This window comes from Dermochelys coriacea, chromosome 10 (assembly GCF_009764565.3).
Source record: "Dermochelys coriacea isolate rDerCor1 chromosome 10, rDerCor1.pri.v4, whole genome shotgun sequence".
Lineage (NCBI taxonomy): Eukaryota > Metazoa > Chordata > Testudines > Dermochelyidae > Dermochelys > Dermochelys coriacea.
Genome location: NC_050077.1, coordinates 59475906 through 59502195, shown reverse-complemented (window position 1 = coordinate 59502195; position 26290 = coordinate 59475906). Strand labels below are relative to the sequence as shown.

The following is a 26290-nucleotide window of genomic DNA, read 5'->3' as shown; positions in this document are numbered from 1 at the left end:
GTTGTGGTGAGTTAGTGAGGGAGATGTGCATGTGTTAATAGTTCTTACTGGCATATTACTTGGCCCAACTGTTGCTATTCTTTAAGGGTTCCATAGTTACATGCTAGCTTGGCCATCAGTGCTTGAAAGGCACCTCATAGAACTGCTGCCTCAACTTCTGTGTACAAAGAACTAGCACTGCTGAAGAGACAGAGGGAGGTGTGGGTGGGGAGCCCTAAAGCACAGAGACATTGGGACTCCGGGACTAGGCTTCCCCATCCCTTCATATAGTGCTGACTTCACTACACAGTTCTCTAAATAAGTACACCGGATGCCAATTAAGTGCCAGATTTACTGGTACACTTTGGTTGCTTTGTACTACTTTGATGATGGGCAAAGCAGCTGCAAGCCCATTTCTACCACATGGTAAAAACTATTTTGGGGTTTCTTGTTTTGTTTGTGTATAAATTTAAAAAGAAGCCAATTCCCAGAAAAAATTACATTCAAATGGAGTTAATGTTGAGAGTCAAGATCAGTAACTTAAAGGTAAAAATCATTACCATGATATTGTAATCATCCCCAACCCAAATCAAGAATTACAAACCCAAGGGAATGCAGAGTTAGTTACAGTTAAAAGATATCCAAGCATATTAAAGAAGGGAAATGCACAATTAAGGCTTCTAAACATATTTGGGTTGCTTTTCATTGAAACCTTAACTGAATTTCCTGAGTTTGTAGTGAAAACTGGGCTAAGGGACTCTATCAGTAAAATGAAGGGGGGGAAAAAAGTGTAGAATAATGTTTTGAACTGAAGGTAAATAAGCGTAAACATGAGGAAATAAACAGCATATACTGCATTTACTGATTTTAAAAAAATCTATTCTGTGCTCATTGCTGGAGCATGTGGGCCTGAGGCTGTTTGGGTACTAAAACTACCTATTGGGATGGACCCCAGGCTTGTGTTCACTAGACTTTTGCACCTCAAGTTAATTGATTATCCATTAACTCAAGGTGCCAAACGTATCTGTAAAGTCTAGTGTGGATAATCCCCGTTCGCTTGTTCCAGGCTACAAACATTTGTTCTCTATCCAAGGAATCAGCCTTGTATACTATAAAGCTGTTTTTTTAAAGCCTGGTCTAGACACAATTGTCCCAGTATAATCATAGAATATCGGAGTTGGGAAGGGACCTCAGGAGGTCATCTAGTCCAATCCCCTGCTCAAAGCAGGACCAATCCCCAACTGAATCATCCCAGCCAGGGCTTTGTCAAGCCTGACCTTAAAAACCTCTAAGGAAGGAGATTCCACCACCTCCCTAGGTAATGCATTCCAGTACTTCACCACCCTCCTAGTGAAAAAGTTCTTCCAGATATCCAACCTAAACCTCCCCCACTGCAACTTGAGACCATTACTCCTTGTTCTGTCATCTGGTACCACTGAGAACAGTCTAGATCCATCCTCTTTGGAACCCCCTAATCATTTTTGTTGCCCTCTGCTGGAGCTTTCCAATTTTTTCACATTCTTCTTGTAGTGTGGGGCCCAAAATTGGACACAGTACTCCAGATGAGGCCTCACCAATGTCGAATAGAGGGGAATGATCACATCCCTTGATCTGCTGGCAATGTCCCTACTTATACATCCCAAAATGCCATTGGCCTTCTTGGCAACAAGGGCACACTGTTGACTCATATCCAGCTTCTCATCCACTGTAACTCCTAGGTCCTTTTCTGCAGAACTGCTGCCTAGCCATTCGGTCCCTAGTCTCTAGCGGTGCATGGGAGTCTTCCGTTCTAAGTGCAGGACTCTGCACTTATCCTTGTTGAACCTCATCAGATTTCTTTTGGCCCAATCTTCTAATTTGTCTAGGTCTCTCTTTTCAGAGTAGCAGCCGTGTTAGTCTGTATTCGCAAAAAGAAAAGGAGTACTTGTGGCACCTTAGAGACTAACAAATTTATTTGAGCATAAGCTTCATCGGATGCCATCTGATGAAGTGAGCTGTAGCTCATGAAAGCTTATGTTCAAATAAATTTGTTAGTCTCTAAGGTGCCACAAGTACTCCTAGGTCTCTCTGTATCCTATCCCTACCCTCCAGCTTATCTACCTCTCCTCCCAGTTTAATGTCACCTGCAAACTTGCTGAGGGTGCAATCCACACCATCCTCCAGATCATTAATGAAGATATTGAACAAAACCTGCCCCAGGACCATAGCTATGTCAGTTATGGGTAGAAAATTTATTTCTTTATTTACTGATATAGTTATACGAGTTTATCCCCTAGTGTGAATACAGGTGTACTGGTACAAAGGTGCCTTCTACTGATGTAGTTTATTCTTGTTTCTGAATGCGAATAAACTATACTGGTATAGCTGCGATTCACACAAGGGATGTTGTACAGCTTTAATTATAACCAATATTATTTAAGCAGTACAATTATTGTATGTAGACAAGGCCTCAGGTTCTCTTTGAAGGAATTTTTTTTTTAATCACCCTTTAAGGAATATAAAGAGGTTTTGTGTCCTTGCAGCACTGGCAAAGCATCCCTAAACAGACTGAGAGCGTTGTTTACATTTCTGTAAGAAAGGATTTTCTGAAAGACTTTCTTTTACAAACTTCAGATTTTGCCTTTAGGCTTCTAAAAATATGTACAGGATACTCAATTTATTTACACAACAATGATATCATTGAGCTGTATTAAGGTAATTTCTTTTGGAACAAAATAAAAAGCTTTCAAGATTCACAATTGGAGGAAAATGTAGTAAAACAACGAAAAACCTCTTGTGGAGAAAGGGTGGGTCGTATCAGATGATTGGATACAAACCAGCTATTGTACTTGAAAGTACAAACTTCTTTTAGAACCTGTAAGTGTCCCCATATTACTCAGCTATAGTTGTTAATATTTTTTTGGTTGTACTTTAACAGGATTCTACAAAATCAGCATGTATAGCCAAGACGAAATTCTACTTAGTAGCGTTGTTGGGTACACATTTCTCTTCAGTTCTTTTGTAAGTTTGGAAGAAAATCAAAGGAGAAATTGAATGTGAGCATGTATATACAATTAATACTGAGAAGTGTTTAGAGTTTGGGTTTTTGGGGTTTTTTTTTTTTAGTATTCAAAGATCCATTAGGGCCTTGTATATACAGAGAAGTTGTACTGCTTTAACTATCCGGTCCAGCTAAAGTAGTAGAACTCCCCCCGAGTGTGGGTTCCATTATACTGGAATAAACGTGTTTCATACTTCTATAGCTTATCTTGTACTAGAAGGGAAATAAGTTTATATTGATATAAGCACATTGATATTAGTATAACTGTATCCACACTGGAGATTGTACTAATATAACTATTTCCATTTAAAAAAAAAACAACCCAGCCCCAGCCAACGCTATTATATTGATAACAAAATCTGTATGTAGACCAGGATGAATAGAAACAGAAAAATTACAGATGAATAAATTGTATTCACAATTACATTTTAGATTCATGATGATTTATAAATTGGTAGAATTTAATTTAATTACAGATTTGCTTTTGATTAACATTTGGTGTATTTGGAAATGTCCTTTTTTCTGGATTAAAATGATGGCTTTTTTATTTTATATAAAATTAATAGCATGACAGTAATACATCATAATTCAGTGTGTTGTAGGAAAAAGTCAGGAGGTTACAATTAAAAAATAAAGCTTTAATTTTTGCAGTAAGCAAGGCCAATAGATAAGTCTCCTGTATTGTTCCTGGTGACAAGGGCACTGAAATTCTAACTAATGGATTGAATATTAGTAATTTAAAGAAAATGGGTAATTTAAAGAAATATTAGTTTAAAGAAAATTGTTTTGAGTCAGTTCGATATTGAATTGCATTTTCCCATAGTGGCACATTGCCTTAGGAGAGATGCAATTCAGGAGCCTGATGCTTCCATTCTCCCCTGTGGGCCAGGCTCCATGGCTGGACTATATAGCTCCCATAACGAACCTAGAGTCATGTGACTCCTGTGATGGTAACACACAGCTTGGTCAAAGGGAAAGCTGCATTGCAATTCTGGGAGAGGTAGTCTCCCATAGAGCTTGGCCCATAGGAGAATATGGAGCCTGAACAACAACTCCTGAACATGATTGAGCTGATATGGAAATGCAGCTTACTGTTTTGTTGAACTGTTTTTACACTAAATGTTTTGGGTAAGTTAAAAAAGTAAAATATTCCAATTTGGGTTGAACTGACTTGAAATCAAATATTTCATTTTGATTTTCAAGACTGAAAATTGAAGATTTTGACAATATGACCATTTTTCAATGGAAAATATCCAACCAATTGTAGTGACTAGACTCATACAGGTTTATGTGATTTCTGTTACCTCTTTGCTAATGGACCTGATTCTCTAGCTCAAGTAATAGAGGTTCATACTTCTAGATCCAGAGGTCCCAGGTTCATTCCCTATAGATAACTCAAAGAGGGTCATCATTATAGTTGGCTATGCTGTCTCTAGTCACTAGTGTGACTGTATTCTACTCCGGGAGCCACGAGCATAACCAGAAAGCCTGACTCCCAACATTTCAGTTGTGTAACCCATTGGCAGAGTATGTATTGTGTCTCCCACGGTATGCTGGACTTAATAGAAGATAACAATATGCCTACCCCACGAGTGTTACTCCTATAGTTGAAGTGCAAGAGATCTGTGCTATGATCTAAATATCCTATGTTCAAACCCAGTAGGGAAAATTCATAAGTGCGAGGACTTCAGAATAGTTACACTTGATTTTATACTGGAAAATATTGTATTTAGAGGTGAAGTTGAATATAATGTTAATATTTGCTTTATTGTTATATGTGTAGTAATTGTATTTTGGTTAATGAGGGCTGGGTGGTGCACTTAATTATAGAGTTTGAGGAAGACTAAAAGCAGGGTGTAGGAGATTTTGCCTGTGTGGGCAGAGAGTGAACCAACCTGTTTGTGCAAGCATCTTAAAGGTCAGAACTTGATTTAATAAATCCATTTTTTTCCAAATAGCTGTCCTTATTTTTGAAGGTGTGATGTTAGGATTTACTCAGGGCTTTTCTAAGGTGCTATTGAGTCTTTCACCCGTAAGTTGCCAGTAGGGATAGTGTGATTAGTTTGGAGGGTCTCAGTTTCGGCTCCCTCATCACAGCTCTTGAACCTTCCTAGGCTCCCCTGGTTCCTGATTTCTTGGCATTCCACTTTTTGACCTTTCATCCCAAATAGTAATTAAAGTTTTTCAAAAATTTGAAATTTTTCTCAGGAGGGCAAGATTGTTTTCTGGCCAGCTTTACTTTTACACTAACTGGCAGAGTAAGCAGAAGCCAAGACCTGTATGCCATAGACCATGAAAACTGAACTACTCCTGTTCCTCTAGAAGATATTCTCTTCCACCTCCCGATCTGGACTGAGGCATGCATGCTTCCAGGGCAGTCTATGTGAGAAGATAGCCCTGCTGAGGCCTGTTGGATAAACAGAGGGCTTAATTCACCAGGGCAACCAGTCCAGTGTCTTTCACCAGCACTGTGTCTACGCAGCTGAAATTTATGGTTATATGCAAATTCTTATTAAATAATCTGCACAAAATTTCACACATTGGACTCCACCTCATTCAGGGTCGCTCATAGTCATTTGTGAGTGAAAAGGGATCAACTTCTCCAGAGATCCCACATTACCCACGCACAGGACCTAGTAGCAAGGCCCAGCTCAGGCTCTCCTGTCTGATGCCGGCATGTCGAAGCAGAGAATTGTGAGGAGAGTTTTATATGTTGAGTTGGTGGATGGAAGGGGCATCAATGCTCAGTTTCAAAGTGATCTCATCTCTCTCTAACATTTTGTGCAGAATATAGAACACTAATGCAATTTTGTGTGCAGTTTGTAGAATTAATAGTAGTATGCTTGTATTCTGCCTGTCATCATAAACCATCCCAGTCTTCAAGGTGGCCTTCAGCCTTGATTTGGTCTCCCATCAGTGTGTGATACCAAGCATAAATCTTTTAGTGAGGTAGTAGCACTGCCGCTTTCTGAGTTGTGAATAATACATGCCGTATGGTCAGGGCTCCTAGCTACCCATGATTTTGCAAGTATGAAATCTGTTACAGGGTTTTTCATTCCATATGGGTAGGGAGAGAAGCTAGGATGTGAAGATTTTTTTGGCTGCTCACAAAAGGAAGCAAATATTTTAAAACCCATTGGTCTAATTTCCAGTTCTTCATCAAGTGAAGCATTAGGTAGTTGTTTGAGGTAGGATGCTAGACTTGATGGTCAGAAGTCTAACCTGATATTGTGTTATTGCAGCAGTTAAATACTATGGACAGTGAATTATTTTCTCTCTCTCCCATAAAATAGCACAAAAACTAAAAGATTTATTGAAAATAACTACCATTTAACTGAATGTCATTTGCCATGCTAGACCCTAACGGCTCAGAATTGTCAGTATTCATGTAAAGGTTTAGGGCTAGGGTTGCCAACTTTCTAATCACACAAAACCGAACACCCTTGCCCCTGCCCTGCCCCTTCTCCAAGGCCAGGTCCCCGCTCACTCCACTGAACACTGGTTCCCGGCCAATGGGAGCTGCAGAGCTGATGCTCAGGGCAGGGGCATTGTGTGAAGGCCCCTTGGCTGCCCCTATGCCTAGGAGCCAGAGGGACATGCTGGCCACTTCCTGGGAGCCACGTGGAGACGGGTAGGGAACCTTCCAGCTCCACACCAACTGGACTTTTAACGGTGGAGCTGCCAAGGTCCCTTTTCGATTGAATGTTCCGGTCGAAAACCGGATACCTGGAACCCTATTTAGAGCCCCATTCTCTTCTACAGGAGTTGGTTTACTACTGCTCTTCTGTTGAAGGGGCATGGTATGTCCTGCCCCCAATTCTCCCATGTAAGAAGACTCAATCTGCAAATCCTCTGAGATCAGTGAGAGCCTTGGAGAATCTGCAGGAGGCAAGGGGCATCTTCACAGATGGCTCCCGTAGAGGCTGTTTCCTATCTCTCTCCACGATGTGGCTAACTCCTCCTATTTATCCCCCCTCCCTCCTAGAAAGAGTGTGAGGTGGTACAGGGTGTGAAGGGAACAGCAACACAATCTAATATAGCTTGAGGTTGCAGATTTTGGTGCAGGAAAATCTGCAAGAGACCAGTTGGCACAATTACTTGCCCCATTCAATTCCATGAAGGTTGGAACCCTGCAGACTCTCCATGGAGGATAGGCTTCTATGGTGGTGTGGGGGGAGGGGGGAAGCATGTTGCATGACAGTGGGGGGAGGGGGAAAGCATGTTGCATGACAGTGCTTCTCTCTTGTGTGTGTAGCCATGGAGGAGAGCATGGGGTTCTGAATGACAGGATTTCAAAAAGTTATTTCTTGTAAGGCAGTGTCTCATAAAGTCCATGTCATTTGCCTTTAAAAAAGTTAGTAGCAGCTGCGAAGAAACATGTTTTCTAGCACTTTTAAAATGGACTTTTGACCAGTTAAACCTTCAGTGTGCCTCTGCCAGAGTGCTTTATGAACTATCATATCACATCCTAGGAACCATCTGCTATAGAAGAACATACATTATAAAGAGCAGTATTGACTTTTCAGACATTAGAGCTTATCTGAATAAATTCTTTTTATAAACAAGAAAAAGGTTTGCATAATCACAGGTTTCAGAGTAGCAGCCGTGTTAGTCTGTATTCGCAAAAAGAAAAGGAGTACTTGTGGCACCTTAGAGACTAACAAATTTATTAGAGCATAAGCTTTCGTGAGCTACAGCTCACTTCATCGGATGCATTTCGAATGCATCCGATGAAGTGAGCTGTAGCTCACGAAAGCTTATGCTCTAATAAATTTGTTAGTCTCTAAGGTGCCACAAGTACTCCTTTTCTTTTTAAGAAAAAGGTTTGGTTCCTATTATTGCCAAAAAAAAATATCAACCATTTCTTTTGAAAAATTAAACAATTTCTGAGTAATGAGAATGTTGTGTGTGGGGGGGGGGGGGGGTTGGTAAATATTGTCCAGATCTGGTAAGCATTTAAAAATGTGATAGAATTATGTAAAAGATTCAAATATTTTTGTTTTAAATAAAGAAAAGATTGTGAGCACCAAGGGTTAGCCCCACAGAAACGTTTATAATCCCCTGTATTATAAAGGGGATTATAATACAAACTGACATAAAATATAGGTTTAAGCTGAAACAAAGTAAGCAGCTGGCAAAATGGCATTTTATGAACTACTTAAGTACCTGATCCTGCAGCCCTTCTCACATAAACAGTTCCATAAATAATGGGGTTGATGCTGCAAACAGAACCATGTGCGTGTACACTTCCTCCCACCCAAATTTCAGAGGGACTCCAGGTGGGAGGAAGGAACCATATACAAGGTCCTATTTGCAGCATCATGCCCAATGATGGTTGAATCTGGGATAAATTCACTTTGAAATCCATCTCCTTCATTTGTCCCGAAAATGTTAATTGAGGTGCTTTGATTAAATAGAATCCTTTGGCTGAAATTACAAATAAAGGCAAGTAACTGTGTAGTGTGACAATTTTTTTTACATAACCTCTGTTTGCAATGGCTTTGCTTGGTAGTATCAGTGGAGTTGAACTGGCTTCACTCTTGTCTGAGTAGGTCCCCTGGATCTTTAATTTAATGCCCCTGTAAAATTTGTACTAACCTAAGATGATGATTGCATTTAGAAAGCTTGTTGGTGAGTAAATCCAGCTGCTTAGTCCAATACAATACAACTGCAAAAAGCCAAGCTATTACTTTCTTGGACTGTTTTCAAATTCTCCAGGTGAAAGTTTTGCTTGATAAAATTTGGCATAATATGAAGCACTGGAACAATGGTGCCAGCCAGAAAACAAAAAAAATGTATTGTTCTAAGTTGCAGCTAAATTTTTGATCTTCAAATGATGTTGGAGGTTGTTTATTCTGGGCTATACATTTTCTATTTAATTGCAGCAAGTAGAATATTTTGAAAAGTGAACAATTTGTTAGAATTAATTACTTCCCATAAGCAGCTGAATCAGGACACACCCTTGTGATAATTTTTACTTCACAAACGAGAGAGGAATTTGTTTTTATTAGGTAATGAAAATAGTGATCTTAAAAATAGGTGTCATGAAAAGTTATGTAAAAACACTGCTCTGATCTTTACTGAAATCATCTTTTATGCATTTGAAAAGAACTTTGTGTATTTTCCTTACATAGCACCACTCAATTTTACTCCTTTGAAACTACATAGCAAAAATGTGATACTCAAACCAAAAGTAGTTAGTATGAGAGAAATCCCAGACATTGAATTTGTCTTCCTTGATAAACATGGCTTTTTTTCTTTAACAAATAACTGTAAGAAAACAATAAATGACCTACTAAAGAAAAGAAATATTTTTAATCTCCTTTCATTAACCAAATAGCAAATAAAGACTGTCCTGTCATATCGCACCTGATGCACAGACTTGTATGTCAATATAAATAATCCATTATCAGCACTAGAAGTTAGTTTTCTGTCTGAAGGTTTAAATGCAAGGAACATCTGTTTAAAACTGTCACATAAAGTATCAAGGAGTGTATTTTCATAAAGGTTTTATAACAAAAACCCAATATGTACAATTTCCTTACATTTTTAATGACATTTCAACATGCTTGTATATTTCATGGTTTGGTTTGGTTTGGTTTGGTTTGGTCTGGTTTTTGTCAGTTGACAGATGCCAAGCTACAAAATACAATTTACAAGCAAAGCCTTTCAGTTATCAGATTGGCAAAGACAGTTTTTATTTCTGGACATACATTAATTAGGCACCTTGATTTTGATCTGTATAATCTTGAATGAAAGTACTATTAAAATACAGTATGACTATGACTATACCTCCATGCACCATGGCTGGTGAATTCAATGCTGTTGATGTGACATTTTTCTTTCTCAATAAAAATGCTATAGTAGCTCTTTCTGAGAGTAAATTGTAAGAAGATCATAAAACTTCTGAATATTTTTAAGTGATGCAAACATATATGGAGGAGTTAATTCAATAATTTTTCACAAAAAAGACCCATGTTTGTGGTGTTATTTCATATCTATAACAAACCATAATTACCAATCTGTATAAAGCTACGTTACTGTTCTCTGAGGTACTCTTTTTAAAATTTGTGATTCAATATTTATGAGGTGTTTAACATGTACATAATATTATGGAGACATTCTGAAAGGAAAATATATTCATCCCAAACACAAATACCTAATGTGTGAAGGAAGACTTTTTGTAGTTCTCAATGGGTTGTAATTTTTGCCAGTTACAAACTTCTTGTTGCAAATTATTGCAGAAAAACTTATGATATCAGTGTTTGCATTCCAGAAATAACACTGGTCATTCTTTTGTATATTCTCTACAACCAAGCTAATAATATTGGGTGTATTTTTGTTTGTTTCTGATAAGGAGCAATCTAATCAAATCCACATTCTTCACACAAATTTTTGTTTTGAGGCTATACCAAGTACAGGATCTGAATATTTATTGTTGCTGCACCTATAGGAAGGTATTTTACAAGATTGGTAAATACAACCAGAAGAAGATGAATAGTGTCTCTGAATTAGAAGGGTTTGAGACAAATTGAGGTCAACAATACTTTAAAGATGCATGCACATTTAATTTTAAGCACAGTGCTTTCTCTGTGACTATTTGGGTGTTGATTTTTTTTAACCATTAAAAGTTTCAAGGTAATGATTTATTTGAAACAGCAATAAGCACACTTTAATTGCTATTATAGCTGGTTGAAAAATAAGCGAGAGCATCTTTAGTCCATTGGCTTCCAAATGGAGCAATATTTCAGTTTTAAATTTTTCCATGGAATTTATTGTATCATTTTCCACTTTTAACAACGGTTTATTAAACCTTCAAAACAAATCCTATTATGTGACTCCAAAAAAGCTCAGTCCCTTTATATTACACAAGAGAACTATTCCATTTGAATAGCAGTGGTGTGTGTGAAAGGTGCCAAACTGATAGTGTTGGAGATGGATGTACAGAACTGAAATAGTAGTAATGCAATCTTCCCCATGTTAACCTTTAAATTTCCCCATACCTTGACAAAGTGTCTTTGCCTCTAAGTGATTACTCCCCATGTCCGTTGAGTTAGGACACTTGCCATTTAAAGCGGAAAAAGTCCCCTTTTTGCACAAAATCCGTGAAAGCATCTACTTGCCAATGACTTTTTGCGGTGAAACTCAGAAGTTTCACTGCAAAAAGAAAACCACCTCCACAAGAGGCACATAGCTCTTACCGTTGATGCGTTTGTGGTGATGTGCAAATAAAGACATGTTCTTCCTGTTTACAGAGCTTTTAGCCTCCACAGGATATCCCACAGTGTCTAGGTGACCACTCTTGCCAGCACTCTGCAGCTCTGTCACCAGGTAAACAGACATCCACCCTTTCCCCTGTTAAGCCCAGGGAACTTTGAAACTCTCCTCATGTTTTCTTGGAAAGTGCTCACTTATCTGGCCAGGTAACAATGCCTGTTCCACAGAGCAAATGATCCCCTGCTTGGAGCAATGCTGAGCTACTGTAGCTGATCATTGTTTGGGGAGAGGAGGCTGTGTAGGGACCTAGGATGCCCCATGATCACCTTTTTCCCCCCTTCCACAAGACCTATCGTCAAAATGGAGAGAGCTGCACTGTGGGATAACTGCCCTCTCCGCTGCTCTCATTCTCCATGGAATTGCTGCAAATGTAAACACACTCTGACACCTGTGGAAGTAAGTGAGTACACAACCAGTGCTTTTTTTTCACTGGTTCACTTTCACTGGTGAAACTGACAGCGCAAAAACTCTGCAAGTGTAGATATAGCCTAATTGGTCTTTTTGCTGATACAATCATTAGTGTCAGTAAATGCCACCTGTCATGCTATAAATCTATTAGAAACTGAAATATAACCACCAAAATAATATATGAATGAGTGGGGGCAGAGGATTTAAAATGGAAACTCTTAAGGCAGCAGCCACTCTAATTAAACTTCCTTTCTCCAGAATGCAGATGTTTTCAATAGCCAGACTGCATGTCATTCCTAATGTTTATTTTTAACAAAACTATTTGAAAAATTGATTGCAATGGTTATGAAGTCTCCTGGCTCTTTGGGGATCGTTGGAAATACTCCAGTTTGCATTGTTCTGAGGCACTGCAGACACCAGGGATGAAATCTTAGTCCCACTAGAGTCAATGGCAAAACTCCTATTGACTTTCACCCCAGAAGTAAGTCTTCATGCAACTTCTTGTTCTTCTAGTGTCTGTGATATCCCAGAATGATTCATTCTGGGGTGAGTCCAGTGAATCCAAAAGAGCCAGTGGACTTCACAGTGGAAGGGTATCTTCATTGTTTGGATGCTATTTTTAGAATACATAACCAAGGCTCTGGATACTCCTGGGTAAACAACTTTTATGGCTAGGCCACTGAGCTCTGTGGCAGTTTCATGTAAATTACAATGGACTTGAATGAATTAAATATGAAAATCAGGAATACAATCAGTACAGTAACTCAGGTGTCATTTACATTTTTCAGGTGTTGTTGATTTTTGTATTGATACCGCATAACCATACCATAGTGGAGGTAAAGTTGGGAACAGATGGGTAGGGGCAGTTAGACCTTTTGCACTTAGGGAGATATAAGAGGCAGTGTGGGATATGTGATAAACATATTTAGATGGATATTTTTGTTAAAAGTTCACACCTTTCAGGAGTTGATCGGAAAGCTTTGCAATATCACTAAACAAAACAAAAAAAGCAAAATTTCCCTATTTTATGAGCCATTGTTTCAGGCTGTCTTTAGACTCAAGAAGACATGGCTGCAGCAGTTTACGCTTGGTCCATACTTTGAAGGTTATTGATGTAACGATAAGAACTAGAAAAATCAGTGAGAAATTAAAAAAAAAAATTCTTGGAATCTGGAGCCTGGTTCTGTGGCACCAGGTGGATTCCATAGCATAAGTGGTCCCTATATGTAACTATTTTTGTGATAACTATATACTTGGTGCCAATAAATAAAACAGTCTGAAGCAAGTCTTGTTCCAAATCTGACTAGTTACTTTTTCTATTTCATATAGATATTGTGAGGATTAATGTTTGCACTCAGCTTCGAGGAAGTTAAGCCAATGTCTAATGATGGATATTTTTAGATTATTATATTTTAGAACTTTTATTTCTACAGGCTTTATTCTTGTATAAGAAAGTTTGGGACAAGAAAGTGAAGCATTCCACTTATGTAGATCCCCCAAAATTTCATGAAATATGAATACATTTGTTCTGTAGAATTTTTCTGTCGGAAATTGAGGAAATTGCATCCTACTTAGCCATATTTACTGAACTCTGATGCGTAATCTAAAAACTTCCTTTTCTTCTGTGCAATTTTAAGATTATACACTTGCATATTGGGGGATAGCTCTTTCTGCTCATTAAATTTTGTAATCTATTTTACAAGTTAATTGTAAATTGCAAAGTAATTTATGAATTACATTTTAACAAAAAAAAATGGTACGTGCACTGAAAACTGCAAAATTGCCCTGAATTTCTTCTTTATATTCTGCTTGAAATGTTATATTCAAAGCACATTAGTTGGTGGTGATTTGAGAATTTTTTAAGCTCTGATTGTTTATGCTGTTTGCAGGGCTGGCTCTAGGCACCAGCAAAACAAGCAGGTGCTTGGGGCGGCATTCCAGCGCCGGCCATGCTGCCCTAGAAATGTGCCCCTGCTGTCCCAGCTCGCCTCTGCTTGCTCCCCTGAGTGCACAGCCGCCGCTCCGCTTCTTCCCCCTCCCTCCCAGGCTTGCCATGCACGAAACAGCTGTTTCACGCGGCAAGCCTGGGAGGGAGGGGGAGAAGCCGAGCAGCGGTGTGCTCGAGGGAGGCAGCGATGGTTGAGCGGAGGCGAGCTGGGGTGGGGAGCGGTTCCTCTACCCCCCCCCCCCGTTACTTCCTGCGCTCTCCCATCCCCCACTCACCTCCGCTCTGCCTGCTCCCCTGAACGTGCTGCCTCTTCCTTGCCTGAGAGGGAAGGGGGAGAAGGGGAGTGGCAGCGTCTTCAGGAGAGCAAGCGGAGTGGAGGTGAGCTAGGGCAGAGGGTTGTGGGGGGGGGAGCCACAGGAAGCAATGGGGGAGGGGAAATGCGGCACGCCCCGGGGTGGAGGCGGGGCCGGGGATTTGGGGAAGGGGTTGGGAAGGGGTGGAGTTGGGGCTGAGCTGGGGGTGGAGAGGGCACGAAAAAAAAGCAGGGGTGGCAAAAAAATTTTTTTGCTTGGGGCTGCAAAAATCCTAGAGCCGGCCCTGGTGGTTTGATTTGCATAATCATTTCTTAGGCTATGTCTACACTAGTACTTTTGTCAGGAAAACTTTTGTTGATCAGGGGTGTGAGGAAGAACATGAGTTTCACTGACAGAAGTGCTGGCTTGAACAGCGCTATGTCAGCAGGAGATGCTCTCCCACTACTGCTGCTTATTGGAGGTGGTTTAATTATGCCAACGAGGGAGCTCTCTTCCATTGACATAGAGTGGCTACATGGGAGACCTTACAGTGGCACGGTGTAGACATAGCCCTAAAGTTTCATATCTTTTTCTTGGGAGATTAGTTGTTAATCTTAATTTGTCAGTAGTGATAACTTTTCTTTCTCTTCTGTGGGGACTACTAAACACATGGTTTTGTAATATCAAACCACATTTGCTAGTATGCTATTGAAAGCTTTCAAGTATCGAGTAGTTTTGTTTTGTTTTGCCATTGGTGGCTTTTGCTGTCTAGCTAAAGTCAACAAAGAGCCTGTTTCATGCATGCTAACACTTTGGTCCCTGAATCACATGTACATCCTGCTAATTAAATATTAAGCATGTTTCTCCTGTGTAAATACATGCAAATATGCCATGGTTGATTTTGAGGAGACTAGTATTGTTACAACGTATTGGTTTCTGCAAACTAGATTTCCTTTTTTAGAGTTAAATATTTTTCTAGATTTGTTTACATTTTCTGAAAATATTAACTAAATCATTTAAAACACTCTCTTTACTCTCCTTGCAGTTTTTCAGTTAATTTCAAGACCATGATATGTTCAGAGAAAGGGAGCATGGATTGGAGTTTAAAGCACAGGATTGAGAGCCTGAACATCTGGGTTCTGTCCTGTTCTTCCAGAGACTTGCTACCGTAGTTAGTGCCATTTGGTTCTTATCTACTTATTTGCTTTTTGTGAATTTACTGAGCTGCTTAGATAATCTTTTTTTCTTCCATGCTTTGTTAGCCAACAAGTATTCAGTGCTAATGTTGCTTTTTAAGGTCTTGATCCAAAGCCCACTGAAAACAGTGGGAGTCTCTCCAGTGTTTTCAGTGTGCTTTGGATCAGACTCAGTATGATGAGGCAAATGTCTATTGTATTAGGTTTGTCATTGTATCTCTGTTATCATAATACCTGGAAGCTGTGTAGCTGTTGCGAGATATTATCATACACAATGAGAAAGGAAACTCCAATATTATTATGGAATTGGAGACCTGAAAAAATGAAACTTAGGAGAATTTGTCATTTCCTTCCATTGTTCATCCTCTTGCATTTTTTTCCTTTCCTTTGGCCTTCCCTGTTTCACCCTTTCTTTTGTTCAATGACTCTTCGTATTCCTGGAAGTCTTAAAGAGAATTCAAATTCCATGTTGTTTGTTTTATTTCCCTGTATTGAAACTAACAGCATCTGGCAGAAATGGTAGCTAGTTTACCCAATGTTTTTACAGTCCAGGAAAAATTTGGTCAATGAGGCTGTCTTTGTTTGTGTCATTTGGACCATTGATTGGCCCTCTGGCATCAGAGCTGGGAGACAAGCTGTATTGAGCAGCAATTGCTAAATATGACAGGTCCCCAATGCCCTGGGAGAAGGGGAGCCTGAGACTGACTAGGAGCTGTGGCTGGTTTTAGGCCAAGGTGGGAAGGGGGTCCATTGGGAAGAAGTTTAACTGGCTGGTGACTAGCAGACTAGTTGGCTGATTAATGGTGCGCTGGACTGTCCTTTTAGTCTGAAAAAATGGATCAAATTTTGCATGTTGTCTGAAACCCTCCTGTGAGTCATAACATCTGAAGGGGTAGTTCTTGCTGAGATACAGGTGGTGAGTGAAACTGTTTAACGTTTTCTGTTTTGATGTCTTTATTGTGCATCCCTTCTCGCTATTTGACTTCCTGACACATCTTGTGATGCTTCTCTTGGAAATCCCAAGAATCTCTCTTTCCGTTCACTTCCTTATGTAGCCCTGGTTTCTATTTTCTGTTATTGCCATGGTATCTGTGGGTTGGGGTTCCTGCATACTTCTTTTTAATGTTGGTCTGGGGCTTGGTGAGCATTTAGTTACCCAGGGCTTCTTGGCATGCTATTCTCAGAGATCCACAAAGATTGAAAGTGGGCTGATTAGGATTTTTTTGTGGGTCTTTGGCACAGGACAGCAGTTCTGACAGCTGATGGGATTTGAGCTCTATATCCTGAGGAATTCCTAGTTGTTCTGAGCACTCCCATCGATTGTCAGTTTTGAGTAGCATGTGGCATTTAATCAGTCTCCATTCTGAGGCACTTTGGTTCAGTATCTTTTGGCTAGTATATCAGTTGACTCAAGCATGGGGCACGGGTCACTTGAGGGAGGATTCTCTGCTCCTTGAAGTCTTTAAACCACGATTTGAGGACTTCAATAGCTCAAACATAGGTGAGGTTTTTCATAGGAGTGGGTGGGTGAGATTCTGTAGCCTGCATTGTGCAGGAGGTCAGACTAGATGATCAGAATGGTCCCTTCTGATCTTAGTATCTATGAAAACCCTAGAGCTAGATGAAATTCTGTTTTCAGGAATATTTGCTATAATCCAAGTGGTATAGTCTCCCCTCAGTGGTGCTACTGATTTCAAACTCTTTGGTGCTCTTATGAGAGTTTATGAAAATTGTCTGTATGTTAACCCTTGTCTACACTTGAGATTTGCCCAAGGTATAGCTGTCGGTGGCCAGGCACTGATTGAGGTAAGCCTGTTTGAAACTGGTATAATAAGCACTAGTGCTAATCTTGGTTTTGCATTTCTACACTAGCTATACACAGCTATATCAGTGGCGGGCCACCAATGGCTGAAATCCTCACTGGAATCCTCACCAAGACCAAAGCTCTTGGTCTGTGCTGGGTTTGAGATGAATGGGGAGCAACAAACACTTGTTGTTCTAATTTTTATGTTGTGACAGTTTTGTACAGAGTTCTGTATTAATTGTAATCTACAGCAATTATTTACTGTTCTAGAAGACTTGTTTGGAGAGAGCACCACTGCCAGTAGATATGATATGAACAGCACCTTCACTGGTACAAGTAGCAGCAAGAGTGGACCGAGAGAGTTGTGTAATATGCAACACATAAGTTTGGCTAGGGTCTGTGATGTAACGATGGAAATCAATGGCATTACACTATTGTGTTTTGCCACCTTTGTTTATGGATGTCTGTTTGCATCTTCCACTAATACATTGCTTCCTAAAGACTGATACCTAAAAGAGGAAAAAATGAAGCACCACTCTTGGTGTATAAAAATTTCAATATGTAAATCCGTTATTTCACTGGAAAAATATCGTAAATATTCATTGGTAGCAGGGAAAGTGTAATGGTTTTACCTGTCTGATATGTCTCAGTACTCAGAGCGGTCAGGCTGCTGCAGTGATTTAGCCCCCTGGCTAAGTCTAAAAGTTCACCCTTTCCAGGGTTTAACTCAAAGCAGAGGCGAATTAAGGTTTCCTGGGGCCCTGGGCCAGAGCAAGTGGGAGGAATCCCTCCCCACCCCTTCTGCCTGTGACCCTGCCCCTGTTCTGCCCCATCCACCTGTGGCCCTGCCCACAGCCCCACCCCTTTCTGCCCCTTCCCCAGGGCCCACTCCTGTTCCACCCAGGGTCCCCCCACTTAGGGTTTCCAATTCTCCAGGTTTGGCCTGGAGTCTCCTGGAATCGGAATCAATCTCCCACTGACTATTGAAAGTAATCCAGGAGATTTTAATAGGATATTTAAAGAAAATGACATTGTTATGTTGGAAGAAAAAATCTCCCATAATAACTTCAGTCAGAGTGGGCAACTCTAGAGCCCCACAACCCCTTTTGCTACTTTCTGCCTCCCTGCACTCACTGTGACCCCAAGACAGGAGAAGCTGTGTTCCCTGTTACAGCCCTGGGGTACAGCAGGGAGTGAGAGCTCCTCCAGTCCCAGGGCTGCAGCAGGGATCCAGGTGCAGGAGCTTCCCCCGTAACTCTCCCATGCTTGAGCAGGGTTGAGACACTGGGGCTTCTCCTGCCCTGCCTGCCCAGTGCTTCTGGGAGCTTCCTCTGCCACCCCACGGCTTCTGCCGGGGTCAGGCTGGGGCCGCCTGGGGGGATTCCCCCACCCTAAACCCCCTGGCGCTACTGCTAGGGAGTAGGGTCGGGGCTCACAGGCTTCCCCCGCTCAGTGTTGCTGCCATGGAGCGGGGTCAGGGGATTCCTCTGCCCAGCGGCTAGGGCTCTGGGTCCCCCCAGTTGGCCGGGGCCCGTGGGCCCAGTGGCTAATCCGCCACTGACTCAAAGTCCAGTATACAGTCAAGATCAAGTCTTCTTCCCCAGACTCTTCCAGCGGGCACAACCTTCCCTCTGAAGATCTGTCCTCTTTCACCTTGTATTCAGCCCTTTTCTTGGATTCTGATCAGTCTCTTCTTTCCCTTGTTGGAAAGGGACACTGTACTCCAACACAAAATGGTATATAGGGGAACACATGCCCACCCAGTACGTTCATCCCTGGAACAACTAAACATCTGGGCTATATGCCCATAATCCTAAACGGCCATGTGTTCTCCTTCTCCTGGAGCTCTTCCGATACTTTCCCAGACTGATCTCCTAATTGGGCCACCTGCTCTTAATGGAGTGTTAACTCACAGATCTGCTCTCCCTGTTATCTGAGCCACAGGCTGCTCTGATCTCTCAGCAGGCTTGATTCAGTCACGTGACCATTGTGGGACACTTTCTTGGTCACCTTGTTCCCACCTGCTCAGCGAGAGAGCAACTTGCTTGGGGTTAACTGGGTGTGGGCTCCCAGCCACCCAGAGAATCTCCTCTGGGTGGAGCCCTTAATTTACCTTGCAGGTTAACAATGCACGCAACCCAATCAATCTCTGAGACCCTTAGAAGCCTTCCCCGGTAGAGTCCAGCTCTTAATCACTGAACACCCTCAGAAGTTACCAGGTTTGCCACCCCAAAGGATAGTATACACACAAATTTGTTTGATTCAACTGAGAGTCAGCTCCTATATAACATCACGCTACTGAGATACAGTTTATAGTGAAAACAATCATAAGTTTCTTAAAAAAAGTGAAGATTTAAGAGATAGTGAGTAAGAATAACAAACGAAACAAATGGTTTCACATAAAACAAACAGCATAATATGCTTTCTAGAGTCTAAAGTTAACTTTAACAGGCTAAACCCTTGTCTAAAGTAGTTTCTTGCCTAAAACAATCTCCCAGTGTCTCCAACCAATATGGCTGGCCTTTCTCTTTCATGAATGCATAATCACAGGTTTCAGAGTAGCAGCCGTGTTAGTCTGTATTCGCAAAAAGAAAAGGAGTACTTGTGGCACCTTAGAGACTAACAAATTTATTAGAGCATCAAATGCATCCGATGAAGTGAGCTGTAGCTCACGAAAGCTTATGCTCTAATAAATTTGTTAATCTCTAAGGTGCCACAAGTACTCCTTTTCTTTTTATGAATGCATAAAACGCAGTCCTTTTTGCTTTCCTCAGTGAAGGACTTTTGGCTCCTCCTTATATCCCCTAAGTTCATTGTTTTGTCCCCAGAGTCAGGCTGACACTCCCACCCCAACATGGTTTATTCCCTGTTGTGCTGGCTCCATGTTGCCTTCGTACACAGTGCTTGTTTTACATGTGAACTGAGGCTGACAGGTGAATATACATCATTTGTCTGGTCAAAAACCTGTTTGACACCCATGTTTTGATTCAGACTTGAAAACATATTTTCCAGTGTATATATAGACAACTAATATCGGTACATACATCTTGCAACAATTATGAGTATCAGTTTCACACAACCTATTATTAGAGATCTCACTTGATCCTGCCTGGATAAATATTATAAAAGCAATGTGTGGGTGCATTGAGTTTGTCAGGCCTGTCAGGAGTTACTGTTACAGAACGGTGTACTCTTTGCCAGTTGGCACTGAGTGCTTCTTAGGGTTACACTTTGTCACATAACTACCCTTAATTCCCTTCACCTGGGGAGGCAAATTCTGTCTGGTACAGGTGCAGCTGAGCCCTAACCCTGTTAAAGGGCCTGATAACTCTGACAGGGTCTTGCTGCTTATTTTGACTTCAGTAGTGCTGACCTACCCATACCCACAATCCTTCTACCCACAATTCATCTTCCTCTGGCAGACTAAAGCATTTAGCACTCCGTCTGTAGTTTGTACTTATTGTCCCAATCCCTCCTGTAGGTGATCTTATGGACATCTTGTATTTAAAGAGACAATTCAAGTAAAAACAAAAGAACTAGCTCTTAAAGAAAACACATTTTAATTTTGATGGTTCAGGTTTGTTCTAGTTTGATGTTTCCTTGAAATAAAACAGCTTTGATGCATGTAATCCTGGGTTAGTAGCATTGGTGCTTCAGCTGGTATAACTGAAATATCAAATTTGGGAATATTCACAGTATATTTTCCATTTCCACTACTCAGCAGAGAATCTGTTTGCAATGCCATATGGTGGTGATGAGTTTTCTGGAGCAAGCCAAAAGCAATGATACAGCAATGGCAGGATTGTTTAGTTAATTTTTGATAGCATAATTAATCAATATTTGTGGCACCATGGGTTCTGCAGATGAGGTGATAGATCTAAAAGGAATTTGCTTTCAGAAGCCCCAAGACTAAAATGTGATGGAGTGATAGTAAAGTTTTTGCAGACCACTGGATAGCAAAGCTATAGGAAACAGTGACGCATTTCCTTTTCTGAAAACCAATGTTGAAAGCCAAACAGATAAAGGCAGAGCTTGGAAGCATGAGGATGTTGGAGCTTCTTCCACTGCTTCAGCTATCTAAAAGCCAATAATAGCTGGTTATATGTTTATTCTCCTGAGGTATGCTACCATTCTCTTATTAGTAGGGCTGATGCTAATTATTGGCTGCAGTCTGACCATTTATGTGGGAGGGGTATGTACTTCCAATAAAAAAAGCTAGATAAATTCTGAATGAGAGCTATGTTAAATAAAAAAAAAAAAATACTTGAATCCCAACAGTTTCCGCATGGTATAAGGGTTATATTTAAAACTTCGATGTCTGAAAAATTAGTGGTTGCACCAGTGTTCGCTACACTAGTATTACACCTCCGACCCACATCAATTGTCAGATGTTCATTTCAGTTTCATCACACTTTGACTCTGAACTTTTGTGTATCATATAAGTTTATTTCACTGCACATCACTATTCACTTTCACAGACACACTTAACTGAATACATAGTAATAAAAGTACCTAAACCATTTAAGGCAATACAAGAATACTTTTTATTATGATCAATATTTTACCTGCAGTTTTCAAGTTATGCAATATTATAATTGGTAAATGGACCTGTCAGGAAAAGAGATGTAAATAAAGTTAGTGATTGAAGTTGCTTTTGTTTATGTTATGATTGGACTATATATATTTTCTTAAGGACAAATATGAGATGTAATCATGAACCCTTATATATTCTACTTGCCCAATTTTTTATGAAATTACCATGTTAGGTTTTACGTAATCAATAAAAATACAGTGTTACCTATTGCACTCTGTTCTTAGTCACTGGCACACTTATGCCATCTTGTAGGAGAAAGATCTGACATATGTTAATTCTTCAAACACATTGATGCTTGGTTACATTTACTACCATATTTGCCAATCTTGCCAGTGTCAACTAAATCAATTGCTATATTTACATCATTAACAGTCATTCCAATACAATCACATCCCCTGAGTCAACACAGTTAGTTGGCAAAATGGCAACGTTTTGCTAAAAATTATGCAAGGTTCATCACAACTGTTAGACACTAGTTCAAGAACTATGAAATCCTCTTTTTTTCCTCCTCGCACATCGGAGCGTTCTCAACACTTTTTTAGGTTATGGTTTGGAGATCAGGAAATTTATAGTGAAATGCTGCCATGAAATATGTGATTGATTAAAAAGGGGGAAAAATATGCAGAAAATAAATACATGAAGAGATTGGTTTTTCAGAATTTTCAATGAGGTCTCTCCAGTGGGTCTGTCGCCGTAATTTATTTGTATTTGTGGAATTAATGTCAAACTTTTTAAGTGTCTCATTGAAAGTTAAAAGCACTTTACTTGGGAGATACTTTGGCGGACAACGGGCCAAATCCAAACTGCCAGATGCTTTTTAATGGACTGTTTAAATCTTTTTATTTGCTTATTATTATCACTATTATTATTGCGGTATAAAAAATGTTTCTCTGGAATCTGGACCTTGGGTATATCTTGACCAAGAAATTTGGACCTTGACAAAAAGTAATTGACTACCCATGGTCCAGAGTATGAAGCAGTGGACTAGGAGTAAAGGGACATGGTTTCTAATCCTTATCTGCCATTTACTTGCTTTGAGACCCTGTGTAAACCATTTTACTTTCTGTGCTTCATTTTCTCTGTATTTAAATTGTTCCTTCCACCAGCTCTACAGAGGGAAACGTTATGTAAATGACCGGTGTTCTTATTCGTAAAAATAAGTATTGTGATTTTTTTGGTCAGCATTTCTCTAATTAAATAACCAAACGTAATCAAAATTAAATCTTATCTGTATGTCCTTTTTTCATAGCTGAAAACCTGTGTTAATCATGGAGCCGTATGTTGCTGGATTCAAGCATGTGCAACGGGACTATGGAGTTCATCTCAAGCTTGCAAATGATGAGACACACACAGTTAGAAATACACAACACTCCAAGCCTGGATCTTATGGTGTCAGTATTAGGGTCCAAGGAATTGATGGGCATCCCTACATAGTGCTAAACAACACAGAGGGGTGTTTGTCAGAAAACCCATCTTTATCTGAAAATGGGCTGCAGGTTGCATCTCAGACAATTAATAGATCAGCTCCAAACTCCAATACTGCTCTTAAATTGGGGGAGAAAAATAGTGAAGAAATAAAGTTTCCTGGAACACAATCCACACAGCCCAGTATGTTTAAAAGCCTAAAGCAAACCAATATCAATGAAGGAGAGAATGGAGTCTCAGATTCTAAATATGGAACATTAAAACCCTCCAATTTGTTGAACTTTCAAAGACATCCTGAGCTTTTACAGCCTTATGATCCTGAAAAAAATAACTTGAACTTGGATAGCTACCAGTCTTCTGTGTGCAATAAGTCTAAATCTCTTGAATTTGAAGGCAAGATTGAAACAAAGCCTTGGACTTCTTCATCTAAAGTAGTGACCCTACAGAAAAACCCACAGCTTGTGGAGTCAGCCAAATCAAATGTGAAAACAATTCATTTGAACAAGTCCATAGCAGTGGAAGACCAAAATAAGCATGTGTCCAAGTGCCCCAGTGTTACTAGCAGTCCAAATGAAATGCATGTATTCGAGTCACTTTCATCTAGTGGAGGATCCCCACATGTTAGCCCAACTGGCCAACCAGAAACAAGGAAAAGTAGACCAGATGTTCTTTCTTTTGGCAGACAAAATTCAGCTGGGCCAGTATTGGATGGGTCACGAAGATCATCATCTTCATCAACCACTCCAACTTCTGCAAATTCCTTGTATAAGTTTTTACTTGATGACCAAGAGTATGCTATCTATGCAGACAATGTTAATCGACATGAAAACAGAAGATATATCCCATTTTTGCCTGGAACAGGCCGTGATATTGACACTGGCTCAATTCCTGCAGTTGATCAACTAATTGAAAAGTTTGATAGGAAAATTGGTCCACAGAGGAGAGGTAGATCAGGAAAAAGGAACAGAATTCACCCAGATGATCATAAAAGATCAAGAAGTGTTGACAGTGTACTGTCTTTAGGCCTGGAGGTGAATTCAGATTACTTAGATGAGTTTAGTAAAAACTTGGGTAAATCAACTGAGCACTTGCTAAGGCCATCAAAAATTTGCCTTCAGAAACAATTATCTCTTGAACAAAAGTTGCCTTCCCCTGATACACAAGTTGCTGCTCGAACTGTCGGCAAACTGCAACCGACCACTCAAGACATTCAGAATAGCCATTACAATTCATTGCAGTATCAGAAAGAAAATAAAGTTAATGGAGCGAGTTTGATGTTTAAGTCATCCACACTTCCAGTACAGAATAAAAAAGAGGAAGTTAAAACAGTAATTTCTACTCTCTTGTTGCCAAATCGAATTACAATCCCGCCCGACCCAGGAGCAAAGAAGATCTTAGTAAAAACATTTTCTTCTACCCCAAATACACAGGTAACTTTTCAATATGAAACATGTTGTCTCTTAAGTTACTTGCACTGTGTAAGTCAAAGCTGTCTGTGAACACTGTATAAAATGCACATTTTCTATGGGTCAAATCCTGCAGTTTATCATTAGACCAAACTCCCATGGTGTTTAGTGGTAGTTTGACCTCAGGAAGGGCTACAGGATGGGTTTCAATAACAATAAATGTAAACAATTGTTCTCTGGATGAGGCTGCAGAAAGCCAAGTTTAAGGAACAGAGTCACATTCCTGTTTGGAGGAGGGAGAAGGGTGGGGATTAGGAGTGTTGTTGTAAAAGAATGTGTTGTTGATGCCTAAAACGTACTCACTGCACCAAATAATAGCATGAAGGAAAAGGTCCAAATGTGCATATTTTTAAACAGGTTTCTCTCCTGTCTGCTGAATTGTAGTACGCCTGTTTCTTTCAATGGCCCCAAAGAGATACTTGGTAATTTTAAGATTATATTAAGATCAGTGACTTTTTTTTACAATTGTCAGAATAAGAACAAGCACACTGTATCTTTCACTTGTAAGGACTGATCTGAAACAACTGAAGTCAATGGGAAAACTCCCATTGACTTCCGTGAGCATTGGCTCATGCCCTCAATGAACTTCTTCTCTGGTAAAATTGCTACAGTAGAACCTCAGTGTTGCAAACTGACCAGTCAGCCACACGCATCATTTGGAACCAGAAGTATGTAATCAGCAACAGTGATCCCCCCCCCCCCCAAAAAAGCAAATACTGTACAGTACAGTACTGTTACACGTAAACTACTAAAAAATAAAGGGAAAGGTTTTTTATTTTTGTTTTTTTAAAGGTTTCAGAAGGACCTTTCTGTGCTTGTTTATTTTAAATGAAGATGGTTAAAGGCAGCATTTTTATTCTGTATAGTAAAGTTTCCAAGCTGTATTAAATCCAACATTCAGTTGTAAACTTTTGAAAGAACCAGAATGTTTTGTTCAGAGTTACAAACATTTCAGAGTTATGAACAACCTCCATTCCCGCGGTGTTCGTAACTCTGAGGTTCTACTATATATAGACTGGAGAATTTCAAAGCAGAAGCAAAAGTGGGAAGCAAATTATTGAAAGAGTCTGTATTTTGATATCCAGCCTTGTGGTTTTAGGCAACTCCTGATCTGTTAAAGGGCCAGCAAGACCTCGCGCAACAAACAAATGAGGAGACAGCCAAGCAGATCCTTTACAATTACCTTAAGGAAGGGTTAGTAAACTTCATTAATGTTTATAGTAGAAATTGGAGATTGTATCTGCTTGAGGATTTTTATTTAATTTTTTGGGAGAGGTTATCTGGTCATTTGAAGTATATACCTGTAATCTTCTGGATGTTTTTCAGATTCCTAATTCCCATAGCAGTCTGTTCCTATGTGTTTTATATTCTACGGCATAAAATATCGTGATGCGTAGGAAACAATTAAGTAACAGCATATAGTAGCTGAAAAATTACAGTGGAGTCTTCACCCTTAATATGAATATATAACAAAAAGAAAATTATTTTAAAAACAACTTTTAAAACTTCTGTAAATACAGTTCTATATGTATCCAATGCAGACATCTTTGATTTGTCATGCAGAGTTAGTTGCCACGGGGACCACTGTTTTAGTAAAACGCTACCTTGGATTGTATGGATAGATGATGTAATCCTTCTTTCTTACAAAAAATTATAAATTAAATACACTATCATTAAAATTAGATTGTAAACCAAAAAGTATAGATTAATTAAAAATTATATTACTTCCCTATTCTGAAGCAATGTCCTTGAAGTTTACAAAAGGATGCCAGAATTCCCATCCAATCAGAACTTGTATGCTGTATATTGTTCAAGATCAGATTAAATATACTTTTAAAAAAATTAAAAATAAATTTGTGG

General features: G+C 39.8%; 1 protein-coding gene across 6 annotated transcripts in view; it reads left to right on the top strand.

Moving 5' to 3' along the window:
* CGNL1 (cingulin like 1) overlaps positions 1 to 26290 on the top strand; it is a 114107-nt gene that overhangs the window by 18295 nt on the left and 69522 nt on the right. For 5 of the 6 annotated variants that reach the window (XM_038419677.2, XM_038419687.2, XM_038419685.2 and 2 more), the window contains exons 2-3: positions 22789 to 24394; positions 25530 to 25624. In XM_038419677.2, coding sequence (XP_038275605.1) covers positions 22808 to 24394; positions 25530 to 25624 — 1682 coding nt within the window. In that variant the 5' untranslated portion in view covers positions 22789 to 22807. Of the gene's footprint in view, positions 1 to 15883; positions 16058 to 22788; positions 24395 to 25529; positions 25625 to 26290 lie in introns of those variants that run through there. The other variant, XM_038419679.2, reaches the window with a different exon arrangement.